The following is a 21,461-nucleotide window of genomic DNA, read 5'->3' on the forward strand; positions in this document are numbered from 1 at the left end:
CGAACTAAAGGTGAAATCCCTGTGGATGCCCATCTTGGCAGACAGACGGCACTGTCTCCCACCCTTGAAATCGAACTGGTAGAGTGCATCAAACTAATGTCTGAATGGGGCTAGGGCTTCTCATCAGAGGAAGTAAAAGATATTGTTCAAGACTTTGTGTGCACAATGAAATTCGACACTCCCTTCAAAAACGGACGACCTGGTCAGGACTGGATTAATGGATTTTTTTCTCACTATCCTGACATTACACCAAGGAAGACAGAAAACCTCAGTTTCTCAAGAGCTGCAGCTGAGTGTCCAGAAGTAATTGAACATTGGTTTGAACTCTTGGACAATATCTTAACCACTGCTGGCGTGAAGGACATGTCATGCGAAATCTATAACGCAGATGAAAGTGGCTTTGTCACTGACCCCAAGTCCCAAGTCGTTTTGGCTGCAAAAGGATCAAAAAGAGTAAACCAGCACATTGGTGGATCTGGCAGAGAACAGATCACTGTGAACTGTTCTGGCTCTGCCAGTGGAAAAGTTCTTCCTCCGTACATTGTGTACAAGAGAAAAAAAAACTATGAAACATGGTGCATAGGTGGTCCCGATGGAGCATGTTACTCTACCAGTGAGAAAGGGTGGATGGAGAGCCCACAATTTCTTGACTGGTTCACCAAGCTGTTTCTGGTCAACACAAGAGATGTCAGTGATAAACCACGGGTCTTGATATTTGATGGCCATCTTTCCCATCTTTCATACGCTTTGGTTCAAAAAGCAAAGGAGAACAACGTCATTCTCTTGCGACTTCCGGCCCACCTCACTCATCTGCTGCAACCATTTGATCGTGCCGTGTTTTGGCCTGTGAAACTGAAATTGCAACAATTGTTGTTGAAGTTTGCCAGAACACACAGGGGACCAGTGGGCAAGAAGGACTTTCCCAGCCAGTTGAAGAGTCTTTTGAGCCGGAGACTATCAAAGCAGGCTTTAGTTCAACAGGGATTTGCCCCTTCAATCCCCAAGCTCTCAGTGTGATTGATCGGTCGCAAGTTAACACACCATCACCATCGTTAGCCTCTTCCTCTAGATGCCAGTCTGGCACTCTTTCAGACCACTTGCCTGTTTCTCCTTCATCAGGAACTCAGTCAGCTCTCCCGCCATCTACCGCCCCTTCATTGACCCATTCACCTGTACCCTCACCTTCACACCCTGCTGGATCATCAACTGCCCCAACTGCTGGAGTGGTATCTCATGTCCATGGTGTTTCATCCTCCCCTTTGTCTATTAGGGACTTTTTCCTTGAGCAGCTAAAGACTCATTTCTCTAACAATGTTGCGATTGTGATAGTGTTGCTCCTAGGATGCAATGTAGTATTTTATTATAACAATTTAATGTGTCTAAAATAGTAGTTGAAAGTTACGTAAGATAATGGCTAATTGAATTTGTATGTGGTATCTGTTGCTGCAAACCTACAATACTTTGTTGTAGAGGGAAATTTCTGCAGTCAAAATATTATGAGATAACACACCCAGTATTCCAAGGATGTTTCAAGCTAAATTTGGTGTAATTCTGTCAAACAGTTTTGGAGCCTAGAAGTGTCCAACAAACATTTAAAAATGCTCAACTACAATAAATATTAATTTATTTTTATTTCTGACTATTATTCTCATCTTTATTAGTTGTTGTTTTTTTTTTTTTTTTCATCTTTATTGGTTGTTGTTTTTTCACGATGTTTCGGCCAACTATTTCTCTGGCCTTCGTCAGGTTGTAACCGCGACGGATAGGAACTCTGAATCTCCTAACTGCATTCTGAGCAATCACTGCCATCCGTAGTTGTTGTCGTTTCATCACGTTTTGGCCAAGTAAGCCTCTGGCATGCTTTGGGTAGGATTGAAACCGCTATCTTCAGACAACGTCCATCTGGAACCGTAGAGATTCAACGTCTATCAACTGCGCCATGGGCCCCGAAGGGCGATCAAGGTTGAATTCTTTGATCTTATAAATCCACGTTTATTTATTATCTGATCTTCCATAGTCGGGTCCGTACCGATTGGTATATATATTATTCGTTAATTGGAATTCATTTTTGAGATGAGCATTACATATATTAATTTATTTTTATTTCGGACTATTATTCTCATCATTATTAGTTGTTATTTTTTATTTTTATTTTTTTAATCTTTATTGTTTGTTGTTTTTTCACGATAGCGGTTTCAATCCTACCTGAAGCGTGCCAGAGGTTTACTTGGCCAAAACGTGGTGAGATGACAACAACTACGGATGGCAGTGATTGCTGAGAATGCAGTTAGGAGATTCGAAGTTCCTATCCGTCGCGGTTACCACCTGACGAAGGCCAGAGGAATAGTTGGCTGAAAGGTCGTGAAAAAACAACAACCAATAAAGATGAAAAAAAAACAAAAAAAAAACAACTAATAAAGATGAGAATAATAATCAGAAATAAAAATAAATTAATATATATAATGCTCATCTCAAAAATGAATTCCAATTAAGGAATAATATATATGCAATAAATATATGTAGATTTATTGTCATACATTTGCTATGCAAGCATAGATGTTGTATGCAAAAATGTGCATGCGTTGGGAGAATTTCTGCAAACTTTATTTTTTAATAGTAATTCAACTGACAAACTCACCCGTGTTTGTAGCCATTTTTTCTTGAGCAATGAGAACTTTCTCGGATCCATTGATGATAAAATACCCTCCAGGATCAAGAGGGCATTCGTTCAACTCAGTCAAATCACGATCTGTTAATCTGTTTAATAGACAATACGTTGATCGCAACATGATAGGAATTTTGCCGATGAAAGTTTTCTGATGTTGAGTCTCGACATTTTCTTCCCCTTCTTTTATGACAGTCTTCGTAATATCCACATAGAGTGGAGCGGAATAGCTGAAAAAAAAAAAAAAAAAAAAAAAACGCATTAGATTTGACATTAACAAAATTGATAATTCACAGCTGATTCTTTCAAAGGACGCATAACCGAGAACTATCCAGTCATATGTGTTAGTTTTCTTTCTTCAAGAATGTAAGAAACCACCAGCAAAAAAATTTGAAATCAAGATACCCCCACTCTTCAAATCCGTCATCAATGTGTGTGTATGATTTAATAAAAAAAATGATACCAAATGCCCAGACCATTCTAGCTTTTTAGGGCAGTTAACTAAATATTTTTCCTTGTTCTGTGCATATTTTTGGTGTGGTCGAATTTAAAATTTGTTAAAAAATAATTACATACTTTACCAATGATTGGACTCCAGTAGTACACCTGCTCCAGATGAGCTTATACAGGGTGGAAAGATAAAATTGTCACTCTAAAGAAAACAACACGACAGCTTTATTTGAAAACTTATTGAAAAAAAATCAATTCAGGTAACTTTAATATGTAGTAGAGCTGACATCTACTCAATGTAGCCGCATTCAGCCTCAATCACTGCCTCGGGTTCAAGGCAGGGAGGAGGGGAGGGGTCAGTGAGAGAAAGGTATAAAGTCATAGCACTCCTGAAGTCATGCCTGGATCTCTTGGAACTTGTGGGCCGGCGCCAAAGTTCTGCTGCACATTGTATTGTAATTTGGCTCATAACCATATCTTATACATATTTTATTTTAAAATTCAAATTTCAAATTCAAACAACACTTCAATTACAGAACCAAAAACTCTGACATTGATATCACATGTGCCATGCATATTCTTCTGGCATTTCAAAATAAAACTGCAGACAGACAAGACGCAGATTCTTTACTAACTGTTTTTTCTCTCTTCAATTCAACATCACAGTAAGGAGAAAAAAAAAAAAAAACAGAAAAAGGAAAAATTTATAAAATTCTGAGGATGACGTATATCGTCAAAATATTAATTTTAAACGAATAAATACTTATATTATTTTTAATTTAAATTCATGCCTTCGGGGCATGATGGCGCAGTGGATAGAGACGTTGAATCTCTATGGTACCATGCTAGAATTTTCTGAAGATAGCGGTTTCAATCCTACCCAAAGCCGTGAAACGACAACAACTACGGATGGCAGTAATTGCTGAAAATGCAGTTAGGAGATTCGGAGTTCCTATCCCGCCACGGTTATCACCTCTGGCTTAGAGGAATAGTTGGCCGAAACATCGTGAAATAACATCAAAAAGAAAAGATGAGGATAATAGTCCGCAATAAATATTTGTTTATTTTCATAATATTGCTTTGTAATTTGGCTTATAAACGTATTTCATACATGTTTTATTTTAAAATTCAAACAACGCTTATATCACAGAAACATAACTGACCATAAGTACTTTTTTTGTTTTTTTAAATTATAGAGGATTTGGAGGAATTAAATTCATTGTTGTTGTAAAATGCGAAATGTCAAGGAACCAAATAAGCTTGGAGCCGTGGTACTCTGGCATTGCTTAGCTATAAAAATGAAGCAGTTGTAATATTTTTATTAAAAAATAAAAATTTAATCTTACGTTAAGTTTCTTAATCTTGCTTCATTTGGCATCATAGGACTGGGTGCACCATCTTTTTCCCAATGTGTTGGTTTAGATAAATAAATCTGCTCAAACTTGAGGACATATCTGGCCTGAAAAAGAGAAGGAACAAGGATGAAGTCTACTGTAACTCGTAGAAAGAGTTTGAAACACTTCTGTAGATAAAAAACGAAAACAGGTATAAGCAAAAAGATTCATTGTAATAACTTTTTTTTTTTTTTTTTACATAGAACATCACCACTTATCAAGGCCAAGAGGCCACTCGAGGATAAGGGTTAAAGAGTGTATAGTGTAGAAATTGGACAATATAATAATCGTTAGTAAATGGAAATTTGGTAAATTTGTTAACAAGTGGAACGGCTAATCAAGAACTTGTTTACGTTAGACTTGAAGACGACCATATTGTAGTTAGCTGGAAAGCAGGAAAACGGAAGACAATTCCGCAGGCGTGCAGTTCTAAGAAAGAAGCTTTGTTCATGGAATCTACGTTTAGGTTTAGGCACAGATAAAGAGTGGGGGGAATTATTAATAGTGTTTTCAGCTAAATGAGTGTTTCTTGTGAAAGTATTGTGAGGGGGGACCATAGATTGAAGCTTAGTCGAGCACTTTTCATGAAAATAATGATACAGCAGAGACAAACTCGCAACATCTCTTCTGTGAGATAGAGGTTGCAGGGACAAGAAAAGGACATCTTCTACTATGCTATGAAGTCTATTTTGAACTCTATCAAGACAGGACAAGTCCTTTCTAGCAGCTCCTGCCCAGATGTGGCAACAGTATTCCATCTTTGGACGTACCTGGCTCTTATATAGATAGAGAATTGCATCAGCAGTGAGATATCTACTGGATCGATAGAAGGATCCCACCATTTTTACAGCGGCCTTGGCAACAGATTTGATGTATGAGTTCCATTTAAGATCTTGAAATGCAATTATCTTTGAACTAAAATATATTTCCGCAAAACCTCTGGACTTGATGGAGAGGAAACTAAAATTTGATCCTATGGTTTCAGATAATGTGAAATAATAGCAAGGGGAGACTTGATTCCAAATATTTCTCTTATCTTATATCTAGAGCTATGACAAGAGAATATTCTTCTTGTTTTGACTCTTGAGTATATATCCGACACAGTTAATCAATCGAGAACCACATCACTCTATCTAAAAACAGGTAAGATATTAACTGATATGTACTCGAGAGTCAAAATAATAAAAAGAATATTCTCTTGTTATAGTATTAGTTATATCTCCCCTCATTTGGAAGTGGGTACAATTATGCATATCTCCAGTATCAAAGAATTCTTATACACTATGAAATTTAGTTTATGTATGAAAACCAAAGAGGGGAGATATAAATTATGAGAAATATTTGGAATCAAGACTCTCTTTGCTATTATTTCAGATCATTTGAAACCATAGCAGCAAGTTTTAGTCTCCCCTGCATCAAAGCCAGAGGTTTTGAGGAAAATATCAGATATTTTGTAATTCATATGCAAAACTAGGAAAACAAATGACTATGATTGAAATATTTTATGACTGTAAAAAAACTGTCAAAAATAGGCTCTGGATGATCCCCTTAATGTGCGACCCTAAGGGCAAATGTCACATAGCTCATTACACAAGTCAGGTCATTACCTTTCCAATAAGCCTTCATCAGTTAAATTCTGATCAATAGTCGCTGAGATTTGGAACTTATAAAATTGCTAAATATATATATATATATATATATATATATAAAATAAAAAATTACAATTTACCAAAATGATCCAAGATGGTAAAACTAAAGTATATTATAAATATTAAAGAATTAATATTTATAAAGTAATCTCAACCAGATGTTAAAGCTTGATAAAACCAAATAGGAGATAGAAACAAAAAAATTAAATCAGCCCAAAAAATCCCTTTCCCAATTAAACCCAAAACTAACTGTAATTGTAATAACATCTTTGCCCACTCAATAATGATTGCATCCATAAAGATGTTATATATTCATGCACAATTACTAAGCTCCCACGCAATCCTCCCATAACAGGCACTAATATTTCGTCTTGAAGTTATCTTTCTTCCCATCCTCCATCTGATATAGTTACTAATCCAATATACCACTCAAGCAGCCCCTCCATCTACAATCATACAACTAGTAATAATAATATTAATGAGAATAATAATATTTCTTCTAACAGCCATCCTAACACTAATAACACTCATTATCCCCTCCAAAACAGTCGTCATACTATCATTGTCCCACCCTTTGTTGAACACAATGAACAAAATTAAAACTATTTAACTAATACAAATCAGCAAATTAATATTAATATCAGACCTTGAGCTTTTAATAAAGTACATACATATATCGGCACTACTTCACATTAATTAAGAAAAGAATATCAAACCACATTTCTTCTTTTAACAACCATAATTCTAATAATAACCAAAGAACTTCTCTAACCACCTTAATTAAAAAAACTTAACTATAATAATACCCCCTTCTCAATCAAATGGACTATCATAAACTAAGTCTTATACTCCAGGCTCTAAGTCATGTCGCCTCTGCATAACCGAAGCTATAACTATAATTACTTCCCCTCAAAGTAACAATATAATAAATTCTAAAAACGAACTGATCTCTTTCTGTAAACATAAGTCCAAATTTAATTATGGTAATTTTTAAATTACATAGCTATTACTTTAACCTTTCAGATATATATAATTTTTCTTTAACATTATCGTTTTTTTCTAAATACTTTCTAAACACTTTATAACTTTATAATCCTTTATTTTAATTCTTTATTTCTTCTTTGCTTGGCCGTTTTTTTTATCTGCAATTTCCGCTTGTCTTTAAATATTCCTATCTACCAAATATGTCAATCTACCCACACATTCATATCCTGTATGTATATTTACTTATATTTTACTATATGCATTTACTTACATACTTACTTGCTTGCTTTATCTGGAATTTGCAGATACCAGCCATCCTCTCCCCTTAAAAATTATTTTATTTTATTTTAAATTTTTTATTTATTTATTAATTTTTTTTTCCATTTAGTGTCTTTTAATAACTCTTGCTGATATATTCTTTAGTAATAACCTGTACAATTCAGTTGACCTCTTTTCCTGCCCTATATTTTTCGCGTTTTTTAGTGTCATCTTGTCTGGGTCATTTTGACATTTGCTTTTCTATTTTATATTTAATTCTATCACCATTTAATTTTTTTTTCTCTTCCTCTTCATTGATTTTTCTTAATCACATTTTGTCTCGGCAGCCATGTTAAACGCATATCTTATTTTTCTTTTATTAATATTATTGGAATTTTTCCCCTTTTCCTTGCACATGTTTGTGAATTATTCCACGGATTTCGACCTTTTGGATTATTTTGGACTATCTTCCAATTACGCAATTTCCTTGGATTTTACTTGTGCTAATGGAAATTTAATTAACTTTCTTGGATTTGCATTTTTGGATTTTACCTTTCACCAGACTATCCATTCACGTGTAATCACCTTTTTCTTCACCCTATTCCCTCTGCTTCACTTTTTGTAATCAAGTAAGATCTTTGACTTACTTGCAGTTTCATCAAATACTTTTGCATGCAAAATCCGATCCCGCATTTTGCTAATTCCTACCCTCTGATGAGAAGGAAAGTATTCCTTCGAAACTCAGCGGATTAAGAACTATCCACTTATTAAGTGTTTCCATTTTCAGATTAAATATGTTTTTAACTCTTTTTCAAAGTGTTTTTTTAGCATGTTTTATTAACTATTTGCTCTTGTATATATATATATATATATATATATATATATACTCGTAGCCAAATTGATTATTGAAATGCTCATATTTTTGGTTCTATGGGACGAAACTACATGAAAATTTGTAAACTTTTTGAAGATTATATTACTATTCTATAGTTAAAATTTTATAACACTTGGTAAAAAAGAATCTATATTTTCAAACCAATAATTTCCCCTTTTTTCTCTCTCTTATCTTCTAAAATACTCAACTTTCTTACAGGTGTCCACCATACGGCATTTGACATTTTTTTTTTATTTAATCGTATTTCACAAGGGCAATGCTGGGCGCCCCCCCCCCTCCCAGATAGTTTTTAAATAAAGGAAGGCAGAGGAGTTTTTACCCTCACACTTGACAGTCCTCCCACTGTCGCCTATAACAAATTTAATTTTTGAAGATTCACAGGCAGATCCCCACTCACTGGAGAGAGAGAGAGAGAGAGAGAGAGAGAGAGAGAGATAGAGAGAGAGAGAGAGAGAGGAATAAAAGGAGAGATGGAAGACAGAACTCTAGCCAAAACAGCAACAGCCATTTCTTTCGGTTTAAATGGTTTTATTTACTTTTATCTACTTTGTCTCCTCATGGGACAGAGCAAGACACCAGGGTCAATTTTTAACGTGGAGAAAAAGAACCAAAAATAAAAATTGTCTCAATCGTGAAGGATTTCTCCTTCACTGAACAAAAAAATAGAAGCATAGCATCTGAAGAACAGATACTACACTTTGAGTTATATATTTTTTATTCACCCTGAAAGTTTACAAACAAAACAGTAATAAAAAAAAATTAGGCACAAGGCCATTCAAAAAATGGGGAGGGGGGTGTCTATGGTCATCCTTGTCCCTGTACCTTTGCTAGTTTATGCTTCATCCTAGCTAAAGTTCTCATTCACCACAATTCCTCAAGCACACCGGGGAGAGGGGGGGGGGAGTCCATCCTACCTAAGATTCCCAAATCATTTTGTGTGTGTGAAAGCAATAAAATAAATAGGGCCAAGAAGTCTTCTCTTATTTCCTAAGTGTCATACTTACACAGATTGTGCATAAGCATGTTTACTCTGATTTTGTTCCCAAATGAACTTGCATATTTGATATTACAATATTAAGTAAATGGTTTAGTTTTACTTTTATTAGTTGTTGCAATGTTTTTTATATAAATGTGGGTATGATGAAAAAAATTTGAAGGTTCCAGTCAGACATTGGTGATAGAAACTGACCAATTAAATATAGCTATGGTCTGCTAGCAACTAATCAGAAACCAGAATTGCTCCATAAAAATATTGGATCTTTTAGGATTACCGCAGATAATTTTTTCGTGTCCACACAAGAGAGATCTCTGCTTGTTGCCTGTAAACTTTTAAAGTCCAAGACTTTTACAGATTAGCTTCCTACTGAAAATTCTTTTTTACATCTCTAACACTTGTACAGATCAGCTACCCATCGGAAACTCTTGTGAAATTAAACATGGCTTTCAATTCAAAATTAATCTTTTGCAGTGCAATAAGTCGATGATTAGTTGGCTTTGCGATGTGAAATTTGGCCAGACATTAAGTCAATAGATTTGCCAAAAGTACTACATTCACCCAGCATAAGTTATCTTAAAGATGAATCAGTTTTGCTGATATAGTCATGTGGAGTCTTCACCCTCCTGGATAAACCATTGCAGAAGCATGGATATCTTCAATCACAAAAAGCAAGAGATTGAAGAAGATTGTACAATGTGGAACTTGTATCACGTGTTGAAACTGCACACACGCGCATGGCTGTCGGTAACCAAAACTCACTGAACATTTGTGGGGTGAAGCTGTCAAAACTGATATCACTGGAAGTAATTTACCCTCACAGCTGACAGTATACACACACACACACACCCTACTCGGCACCCCATAATATGCAAGCCGAAATAAAAAGACGGCGAATTGAAAAGTTATCCAACAGAATTGGAAAAAAGAAGAACTCAGTTTTGTTCAATCAGACGTGCTTGAATAACGACTAGCTGCCAATATATATATATATATATATATATATATGGCATAATCTCATTGACATACCGGTTTTCGTCAGATCACCGAAGTTAAGCAACACTGAGCCTGGTTAGTACCAATTGGGTGACCATTTGAGAATTCTAGGCGTTGTATATGCTCTCCGCTTATCTCGCCATTTGTTTCCAGTCGTCCTGAACATACGCTTCACAATGTCGACTCAGAAGAGGTGTGGTTGGAGATTGCGCACCTCCTGTCACAAAAATTTCACGTGCAGGCACCTCTACCTAATCTACTTAAGAAGCCTGTTATCAGAAGGGAAGGCAAGCCAGCAAGCAGACAAAAAGCAGCAAGCAATACTAGATGTGCTTGCTGTTCAACTCCTCCCCACTCCTGCCCATCCTGTCTCTATCTTGGATGCACGCACACGAGGCAGATAATAAAATAATATTTTTATATTTTTTATAAGAAACAAATTTTGTGTTACGAGTTGTTTCTGGCTGACGAAAAAACTACGAGCGTTCATGCAGCTACACTACACTTGGAAACAATCAAACTACTCAACTGGAAGGATTGAAGAGTGAGCTTGTGAAATTAAAAAAAAAAGTCTGACGCCTGGACAAGGAAAAAATGACAGAAAGAGGCGAGAATACACAGAAACAAAGCATAATGAATAACGGGACTGTACATTTTATGTTGACGTGGAATGTAGATGGGTTTTTTTTTTTTTCATACTCAGGTTTCAGAATGTTTTGAGATGAGGATTGATTTCAAATTCCAGTTGGTTCCACAGTTTGAAAAAAATGCACTTCAAGTTGGTTGAAGATTACATGGGACAAAATGTAAAAGGAAATATATTCTAACCTTTTTCACAGCGTATCAAAGAGTTCTGGTTGAGCCGCCCTCTTATATGATTAAGCCCTACACAAGTTCCACTGTTACTGATCATGTCTTACCATCTAACACTCATGACTTCCAGGCCTTGATAAGATGTACCCCCCCCCCTCATAAAAAAAGCACTTTATTCCAACCTGGCTAGTTTATCAAATCCCGAGTTATACAAGGTCATTGCCTCTCAGCACCAAATTGTTGATCAGGTTAGATTGAGGCAGTTTTTATCTCTACTATTATATAAAAGTCACTGTGTCAAGTGTGTAAGTTCGTTCCTTATAGATTCCGAAATGGCCAAGCCTATCTTTTGCAAATTTCATACAAAGCTAATTTATATATCTGGCAGTGTTCTTAGATATGTTTTGTACAGAAATTCATCCGATAAGTACCGAAAATCCAAAAAATCTGATATTAAAACTAGCTTTTCTCTCTTATAGATAAAAAAGAATAATGTTCACAGGGGAAATTTTTAACTTACACCAGCCAAGGGAGATAATAATATCTTAGAAAATCATATCTTCTTAAGAAAAAACAAAACAGATTTATTATATTCTAGCGATATAGTTTAGTGGTAGAGCATTCGACTACAGATCGTATGATCCCCTGTTTATGCCCGGATGTACTTTACCATTTTATTTTAATTTTTTCTTTTTTTAACGAGTTCAATTTACAATAAAAGAAGAGGTACCATTTCAAATCACAGCAAATCATTTCTTCATTTGCATATTTTAAAACTAAACATTAATCAAAAGTGACTTTCCAGGGCATTATCATGAAGCCCAAATATCAGCTGACGTGATATTGTAAACAAACACAGCCAGAATTTGATAAACGACATTATCATTTTTAAACATTTTTTTTCTTGCGAATCAGTCCACCTGGCAAATTATTCCTTGTAATATATAATTATCAATAGAGGACTGATTCTCTAATAATTCATAATCTACATAAATTATCATGTTTAAGCATATTGTACGAATGGGCAACGCTGGCCTGCCAGCTTGTCAATCTGATAAAGGTCAGGTATCTCTGCAATTTTTGATTTACTTGGTTGAAATTACAATCCACACTCGATTCTATTAGCAAAAATACTTTTCTACAGGCAGAGGTTGCTTTTTTCGCCAATATTTTCGAAAGTCATCCTCTTTTTTTGAGTGACTAGCCTTAATTTAAACCTTTGCCATTTCCGGTTTGGCGATGGGCACAACAGGAATAACGTCACATTTTTTTTTTTCACATTCTTTTCCTTCTTCGTGGTACAGGTTTGAGCCTGCCTGCCTACTTTTTTTTTTTTGCTTAACACACACCTCCAAACACCTGGGCAATGCCAGGTACCCAGGCTAGTCTCAACTAAGAGATGTTATTAAATCTCCACCTTTAGAAGCACTCTCATATTTTCTGCACCGTATCCCCTCAGCAGTGTTGTTCTATACTTACTGGTGTTTCCACAGTTCCTGATGTATGCTGAGCTTCTGCTTGTAGGTCAATGGCAGGTGAATGCTCAACAATACGCTGGACAGACATTTGAATGAACTCATCAAACGAGTCCAATTGTTGTCGTACCAAACCCTTTTCATCAAAGTATGAACTAATAACAATCCAGCAGGCTTCTTGCCACAAATCGGGGGTGATTTCTTCTCCATCTTCTTCATCCAGAACAATATCTCCTGAAAAAAAAAATTACAAAACATGAGATCACCTTGAAACACAAACCTTTTCATTGTCAGTTAAATATTCTGTAAATAAAGCAAGTGTTTCTTCATTGAAAATTATAACAATTTAAATTTTATTAATAAGCAATACTTTTTCTTCTTTTTGCTGTAAAAATAATTTTCAGCTAAATATTCTGTAAATAAAACAAGTGTTTCTTCATTGAAAATTATAAAAATTTAAATTTTAAGCAATACTTTTTCTTCTTTTTGCTGTAAAAATAATTTTCAGCTGAATATTCTTTAAATTAAAATGTCACTTCATTCGATTTTGGAACAATTCATTTTAAAATGGTGAAAGTCTAAAATTTTTACACTCGGTTATACCAAATATTTCCATACATGAAAGTGGCATGTAAAAAAAAAAAAAAAAAAAAAAAAAAAAAAAAATTGTACTCAGAATAATAAAGTGGCAATTATGTGCAATTTTACTAGAGGGGATCAGGGGGCATTTACCAGTAAGAACTAATTTCTGCTACAATGGCAAAGAATTTTCTTATATTTCTTCATGCACTAAACATCAAATGGAATTTCCATGAACACAGTTTCTTACCAAGACTTATCTCAAAAACACATTATCATTGGACTGCTTCACTGCAGACTACAATATGGTAGTCTTCAAATTCAACAAATATTTGTCATAAGCCATCAAATTTTGATGACTTACAATCAAAGTATTTACCTTTGTTGTTTCCATTTATCTCAAAACATTCTTCAACTGACCCTTATTTCATTAACCCTCATCTTCAAGTGGCTTTTATACTTGATAAGTCGAGATTTATTAAGAACTATAAAAAAAAAGCTAGACACACCTGAAAACAAGACTGTAGAGTCATAGCCAGAGAAAATTGGTTGATTCAGACTCCAAAAAAGCATGATACATTATGAAAATTATTACCCCACTGATCGAAATAATATCTAGATTTTTGTGTTATTTAAGTCATAAGACTTTACTGTTTGAGTTGTCCATTCCCACTACCGACGGATGAACAAAGCAGACACGGTTTCAAGTCAATGTTTGGTACAGCTGATGTCCTCTTCCCCCTACAAATATGATGGGAGTTCCTAAACAAGATAAGTCATGCAGAATTCTTCAAGATAAATATCACAATTTTTTTTTTTTTTTTTTTTTACATGGGGGTCACCACTTATCAAGGCCTGAAGGCCACTCTGGGATAAGGATTATTGCGTGTACAGTAATAAACAAGATAGTATTGTAGTAATCATTAGTATTGAAGATTTGATAAAGTGTCTTACTTAAGGGGGCGGTTTGTCAGGAATTTGTTTATGTTGGATTTGAAGACATCTAAGTTGTAGTCAGGTGGGAAACAGGCGAACGGAAGAGAGTTCCACAATCGTGCACTTCTGAGAAAGAAGCTCTGCTCATGGAATCTACGTTTGGATTTAGGTACAGATAAAGAGTGGGGAAAATTATTGACAGTAGTTTCAGCCAGGCGGGTGTTTCTCATGAAAGATTAGCGAGGGGGGGACGAGAGATTGGAGCTCAGACGAGCACTTTCCATGGAAATAACGATAAAACAAAGACAGGCTTGCAACGTCTCTTCTGTGGGAGAGAGGCTGCAGGGAAGAGAAAAGGGCATCCCCCACTAAACCACAAAGTTTATTTTGTACTCTGTCAAGGCAGGATAGGCTGTTTTTAGCAGTTCCTGCCCAGATGTGGCAGCAGTACTCCATCCTTGGACGTACTTGGCTTTTATACAGATAGAGAATTGCATCAATAGTGAGATATCTTCTGGAGCGGTAGAAGGATCCCACCATTTTCCCAGCGTCCCTGGCAACAGATTTGATGTACGTGTTCTATTTCAGATCAAGAGTAAAGGTCAAACCCAGAAGCTTGTCAAAACATGGAGCCTCCTCAAGACAAGAGCCATCCATTTCAGTTGATGCCAGATATTTCTCTAGTAATTTCATAGAATTAATGATAAAATTAGAAAAAAACTTTGGAGAAAGATTTTAGGTTATCTGTACAAATGGTGACTGTTTGGGTGTTTCTTTTCAATCATTTCACTATGAAAAAAAATTTTTTTATTCTTTTAAATAGTCTAATTTTTTTGGATGGGAATTTCTCCAATCATCCAAAACGTTTTTTTTTTTAATTTTTTGTTTTACTCGATAACATTACAAGAGTGGACATGTTCTTCTAATTCCATTGTTGTGAAAAAAAAAAAAACAAGTGAAGCATGCATGGTCCCCTGTGAGTGCACAGTGAACAAGGCATAAAAAAATGACTAAGTTCAGCATCCCCCCCCCCCATTTAGCCCCCAAGGAACGTCAAAGTAAGGTGAAAATGAACAAACGGTGCAGTTTTAGGCCTTAATATATGTAAATTTGAGTTCTGCACTCTGCAAAAAAAAAAAAAAAAGAAATGACTTAGTCCAACATTGCCCCCCCCCCCTTTAGCACTAAAAGTCCCAAAGGCCTTAACATATTCAAATTTGAGTTCAGCACCATGCAAAACTGCTAAATAGACATACATAGAAACTTTTGGACAAATATGGTAAAATAGTCCCAAAAATGGAGTGTTTTTATTAGCCTTAAAAAATCCCTGGGGCACACCCAAAAGTTATCGAGAAGTATAGACAAACAAAATTATATAGAAATCAGTTAGTTACAACTTTTGAGAAAGTTTTTTAAAAAATCCAAGACATCAATTTTTTTTTAATAAGCACAAAAGTATCAATTTTAGCGACTTTAACGCGAAAGGCTGGTGGGGACGAGGAGAAGAGTTTTCCCAGAAAATCTGTTCTGTTACTTTTTTACTCATATCATGTTTAATGTTTGTGCAAAATTTTTAAAAATTCCAAGGCGTAGTTATTGACGACAGACGAACAGACAAGGGTGAACTTACAGGTCCTTCCTCCTTCAGTCGGGGGACCAAGAAAAATGTTGAAATGTAATACGTACATCGGATGCAGTGTACCATCGTTTATTCACTTATATCAGATCCATTGCTTAGTGGTAGAGCATTCGACTACAGATCGAATGATCCCCTGTTTAAGCCTGGGTGTACGTCACCATTTTATTTTTATTTTTTCTTATTAATAAGTTCAATTCATGATAAAAGAAGAGGTACCATTTTCAATCGCTGCAAATCATTTCTTCGTTTGCATATTTTAAAACTAAACATTAATCATTAATTCTGATGCAATGTAAGGATTTAATTTCTCAAGACGAGTTGTCCATTTTAACTGGGATCAAATGGGGACATGAGCGTTGGTGGTGAAAAGATAGAAGTTTGGCTTTGGACGCATTCAAGGCAACTATTTTTTTACACCATTGTACCACACGATCCAGGTCGAAAGTGAGAGAGTCAGAAAGATACTGGTCTTTGTCAGCCTTTGAAATGTTGCCATAGATGGTAGTATTGTCTGCATAGATGTCAATGAATAATCAAAGAATATAATTTATGAGATCGTTGATGAAAATCAAAAAAAGAGTTGAGCCCAGAATGGATCCCTGAGACATGCCAGACTAGATGAATTCTTGTCATGGAATCTTTTAAGACCAAAAAACCACAAGAAAGATTACCAGGTCAATTACTGAGAGGAAAATTAATGTTGTTCACTTCTTTACGAACCCAATGTTTGAAGAGGTAAAGAAAAAGTTAAAGTAATATTCAAATATCTATGTATCTTACATAGAGATCAAGTGTATTAGTGCTAGGAAGGAGGCTTTCCGATTTCTGAGAATTTTGAAATTAAAATGAAACAAAACAACTTGGCATGATTTACGGCAAAGTCTTTTTCAACCTGTGTTTTCTCTGCTTCCGTTCACAGGAGTAACACACGTGCACCAAGCACTTCGACATTATGATTATGCCATCATCAGGAGGATGTGCGGCTGCAAACCAAAAAGATCTCATCAATTGTGCTTTAATAAGAAAGTCGGTATTGGTGAGATTATTAATGCTCTGCACACTCGATGATATACAGCAGGCTATATCATGACATCAATTCCATAACAGGTTTGGATATTAAAGTTTTGAATTTTTGAGATGAGGGCTGATTGTTTATATTACTTGTATTGATTGGACTATTGTTCTCATCTTGAGTTTTTTTTGTGAAACGTTTCGGTCGATTTGGCCTTTGACCGTCCTCGGGCATGTTTGCAGCCATAAAGAAGGCTTTGTCTACATCAGCCTTGGTCTTTATGCTTAGCTTAGAGTTGTCCCAAACACGGGAAAGGGTAGAAGGTCCAGTGAGGTGTGGGCTGTAATGCTCTAGACTACTTCTAGAGAGGTGTCATTGGTCCACCTATGCAAAGCACGAACAAAGACTGAATGCCTTCCATCTACGGTGCCTATGATGGATCCTTAGGATTAGCTGAAAGGACAGGGTCACCAACAACGTTATCCTCTCTCTCTTTAACTTGTCAACGATGTACACACTCCTGAAACAGCGCTGGCACCGCTGGCTGGGGCACGTCACCAGAATAAAAAATGGCAGACTGCTAAAAGATATACTCGTCGGCGAACTAATTTCAGGCAGCAGAAATATAGTCAGACCCCAGTTGCGTTACAAGAACATCTGTAAGCATGATTTCAATACGCTGGGCATTAACACGCAAAACTGGGAAGAATTTGTCCAAGACTGATCTATGGTGCTCCACCATCAGGTCCAAACTGGAGCATCGGAGAAAAAGAGTTTAGAAACAACCAAGAGCTCAGACGCCAACAAAGGAGGCAAGAAATATAACCAAATGAGCCTACCTTCAACTGTGACAGATGCGGTCACCTATGCCGCTCAAAGAAGCTGTAGACCAACCTAGTGTGCAATTGGATATGGTTCTCTGCAACTGCCAGTCATCATCATTATCAATCGAACTATTGTTCTCATGTTATTTGTGCAACGTTTTGGTTGACATGCTGAGAAAAGTTACTGGCTCTGTAGATATTTTTGTATTCTTTGAGTTAGTCTCTATTTTATGATTATGGTTTTGTCTTTTCTTTTCCAGACAACAACCAATCTGCCTGAGGACGGTTGAAGGCCAAACCGAGTGAAACGCTGCACAAATTGCTTAAATCATTTAAAATATTTTCAGTTAATTTTTACTTGGTTTCCACCTAAGTGTATACATACTTTTGGTGCGCTTCCACGTACAACAATAGCTACCACTTTTAACATAAGGAATTACATTACTTAATATCCGAAAAACTACTTATTGGCAGAAATTTTCAATGTGATATTCGTTTGCAGCATACCCGAAAACCTTCAAAAGTCATCATTTGAAAGGAAAATGTTAAGGTGGACACCAAGTAAAAATTTACCATATTTTCTTTATAAAAAGAAAACTACTAGATAAATTTACGTTATTTTTGGAATATGAGATTTCTGTTCCTGTTTTTGGTACTTGTACAGTTTAATCAAGACATTAAAAAAATGAAAATATCGAAAATTTTTTAAATTGTATGTATCCGTCGTTGTAATTTTTATTTACATCATTCAATATTGATAGCTTAACTTGCCAGAAGATATGTAAAAGTTTTTAAACATTAGTATAACACACAACTATCGTCATTTTGGTGTTTGTTAAGATAAAATCGACAGATTGATTTTTTTTAAAACAATGGTACTTAACTGTCATGTCGAAAATATTAATATATCCAAAAATTATGAAAATTCAACTGCTGCTTTTAGTAAAAAAAACAAAAACAAAACCAAAAACTATGGCTATTGGCTAAAACAAAACGTCAGCCATTAAAGTTGCGAAAATGGAGATAAGTATTTCTCTTGTATTCGCAATCTTAAAGGTTTTCACATCTAGGCAAAGAAACAATTTTCTTCAATTTTCTGTAAAATTTCCTTTTAACTATAAATAATTTTCTACTCAATAAATTTTCGTAATTTTTGAATATACTATTTTTGACATAACATAAGTACTGTGATTTTTGCTTAAAACAACATATTTAAAAAAAAATCGATCCGTCAACTCTATCTTAACAAGTACTCTCAATGTTTACAAACTCATTCTGAACATGGAGAGGGGAGTTTTTTTTCCGTTTAACTATTTTGTACTTTTACTTAACAACTAGCAGGGGGTATCAGGCATTGCCCAAGTATAGAGAGATGGTGTAGTAAGGACCCCCCCCCCAATGGTAGTAGCGGGGTGAAAAAAAAAAAAAAATTATATATTTTCATTATTCTTATGAAAAAACACTACTTTTAAATCTTTGAAAAATAAATAATTTTCTTTTAGTGAACCCTATATCACTAATATATCATTAAATAGTAAATGCTTTGAAGAATCGATACCAAAAAAGAAAAAAAAAAAAAAGATAAATAACAGCACATTTCGCTAAAAATATAATTTCTTTCAGCAATTTGTTGTTACGTGATATTTCCTCATCCATGATACACCATAAAAAATCTACACAGTCGTTTGTATTTACGTACAGTTTTTATCTCCCTCCTTTCCTTTTTGCTGTGACTTGCGCTTGACTTTGTTTAAAGTGTGGGGGACTTTTGCATCTACCATCCTCGTCCAGAAACACTTGGTCCTGATGGCAAGACAGGATCAAAACGACCAAGCGTGATACTAGATGCAGTTGTCTCAAATACATACAGTGCCTAGCATTCCCAAAATGGTCACCCATTTGGTACTGGCCAGCCTCATTGTTGCTCAACTTCGGGGGTTATGTAGGCAACAAATATATATATGTGCTGAGGAGAGGTAGTTACCTTGAAACATGCGTGTACGTAGATTACTGTATTAAAAATAATAAAAAAATTAAAATGTTATATACGTCCAAATAAATTATGGGCAACTTTCTAAGTAAATAAAAATATATATATATATATCGCTTATAAAAAAAGAATTAAACTCTTCACAGTTGGTCAACAAAACATTAAAAATACATGGAAATGTACAGGACTAAATGAATTTATTTAATCCTATCAAGGCTACCATAGTTTCTTCTAAACTTTCAAAATTATTTTTTTTTTTAATTTCACCACGCAAAATCTATACACGAGATGAAAGATGAATTATTTGAAATTCAAGTACTTATGTTATATTTTTGCATATTCTTATAGCAAAGCATACTAAATGTTATTTAGAAAAAAAAAAAAAAAAATTGATTTTTATCCATTGAGATAAAAATGGCGGTGAATGGTATTTCTTTTTTGAAAATTTAAAATTCTATTAAAAATAGTATAAAAAGTTTTATATTATTCTGCTTTTTACATGATAAAATTCAGGCTTTTATCTTTTTTTTTTGGGGGGGGGGAAAGCTGCTCAAGAATAATGGATTTTAATAGATTTTAATTCGTTTAAAAAAAAAAACCCAAAAAAAACTTGGTTTTTCTTCCATTTTTTTGGCCGTGCCTAATGTTTGACATGCACAATTCTTGACAGCACCCGTTTCGTAACGCAAAACTTGAAAATCAAAATATGGTGTAATAAAAGAAAAAAGGCGGAGATTAACAATCCTACCACTTTTCAAAAATCACTAAAAAAACATGGCGGACAACCTATGCATGGCACTGAAAGTATTTAACACTCCCTCTGTTTTGGTACTCGTGCAGTTTTGCCACGAATGTACGAACCATTCTTTCACCTTACAATTTAATGAAAAGTGTTTTTTGTTTTTTTTTGTGCTAATGCAGAGAGTGATCCACGCTATTTTTTAAATCATATTTCCACGTTTAATTAAAGTTTTATGTTTTTTTTATTCACTTGTAAGGTTAAAGTATAGAATAGGTACAAAACACCTCCCCCTCCACATGTTAAGAATAGCTTTTTAAATAATAACGTTATTATTTCAGCACGAATCACTCTATGCATGAGTACCTTTTTTTTTTTTTTTTTTTTATAAAATTTGTATTCCTCGCGTTGGCGAAACTGCACTAGTACCAAATGTCTTTTTAGCGATTTTTGAAAAGTGGCAGGATTGTTAATCTCCGCCGAAAAAAAAAAAAAAAAAATTAATTTCTCTCCCCATTTTTCGGATTTTGTAATCATGCCCATATGCATTTATTTTCTTTTAATGAATTGATAAGCGTTTTTTATCTGATGAGTTAAAGGGCAAAATAAATATCAATGATTGATATAATAATTAAATGAATGATTTTGCGCTACAAAACACGTGTTGTCAAGAATTGAGCATGTCAACTTAATTAAAGGAATAAATGGTAAGATGGTCAACATTTTGAAATTTGGACGGTAATCGTTACACCCTGCACTGATGATTCCCAAAAGGATGAAGCACTAGGGTTTGTAGGCATTAAAAAAATAATTATAGTAATATACAGTAGCATCCAAACTTAAGGGACACAGCTTTAAAACCTTATATTTGTTAGAAATAGCAACTGTGAAAAGCTGAAATTTTGACAACTGGTAGTCATTATCATCCATAATAACATACTAAAATTTCAATCATTTGCAAAGGATAGAAAATAATTATAACAATTATTTATTTGCAAAATACGAGGGGCGTACAATAAGTAATGCCCCTGACCCACTTCCAGTTGTCTGATCTAGCTGAAATTTTGCATGTGCAATGATTTATATCTCTACGAGTTATGTGGCAAATTACAGCTCTGAACTAATTGTGATTTCTGTTTTACAGGTGTTTGAATTGAGTCAGGTGTGAA

General features: G+C 34.8%; 1 protein-coding gene across 1 annotated transcript in view; it reads right to left on the bottom strand.

Annotated features, from left to right (window-relative positions):
• LOC145284009 (DNA-directed RNA polymerase II subunit RPB2) overlaps positions 1–21,461 on the bottom strand; it is an 83,203-nt gene that overhangs the window by 54,496 nt on the left and 7,246 nt on the right. The window contains exons 2-4 of the mRNA XM_080133100.1: positions 12,578–12,807; positions 4,462–4,574; positions 2,639–2,895 (exon numbers count right to left, since the gene is read on the bottom strand). Coding sequence (XP_079989226.1) covers positions 2,639–2,895; positions 4,462–4,574; positions 12,578–12,807 — 600 coding nt within the window. The remainder of the gene's footprint in view (positions 1–2,638; positions 2,896–4,461; positions 4,575–12,577; positions 12,808–21,461) is intronic.

The sequence above is a fragment of the Euprymna scolopes genome, chromosome 8 (assembly GCF_053919585.1).
Source record: "Euprymna scolopes isolate OS-2025 chromosome 8, ASM5391958v1, whole genome shotgun sequence".
Taxonomy (NCBI): domain Eukaryota; kingdom Metazoa; phylum Mollusca; class Cephalopoda; order Sepiida; family Sepiolidae; genus Euprymna; species Euprymna scolopes.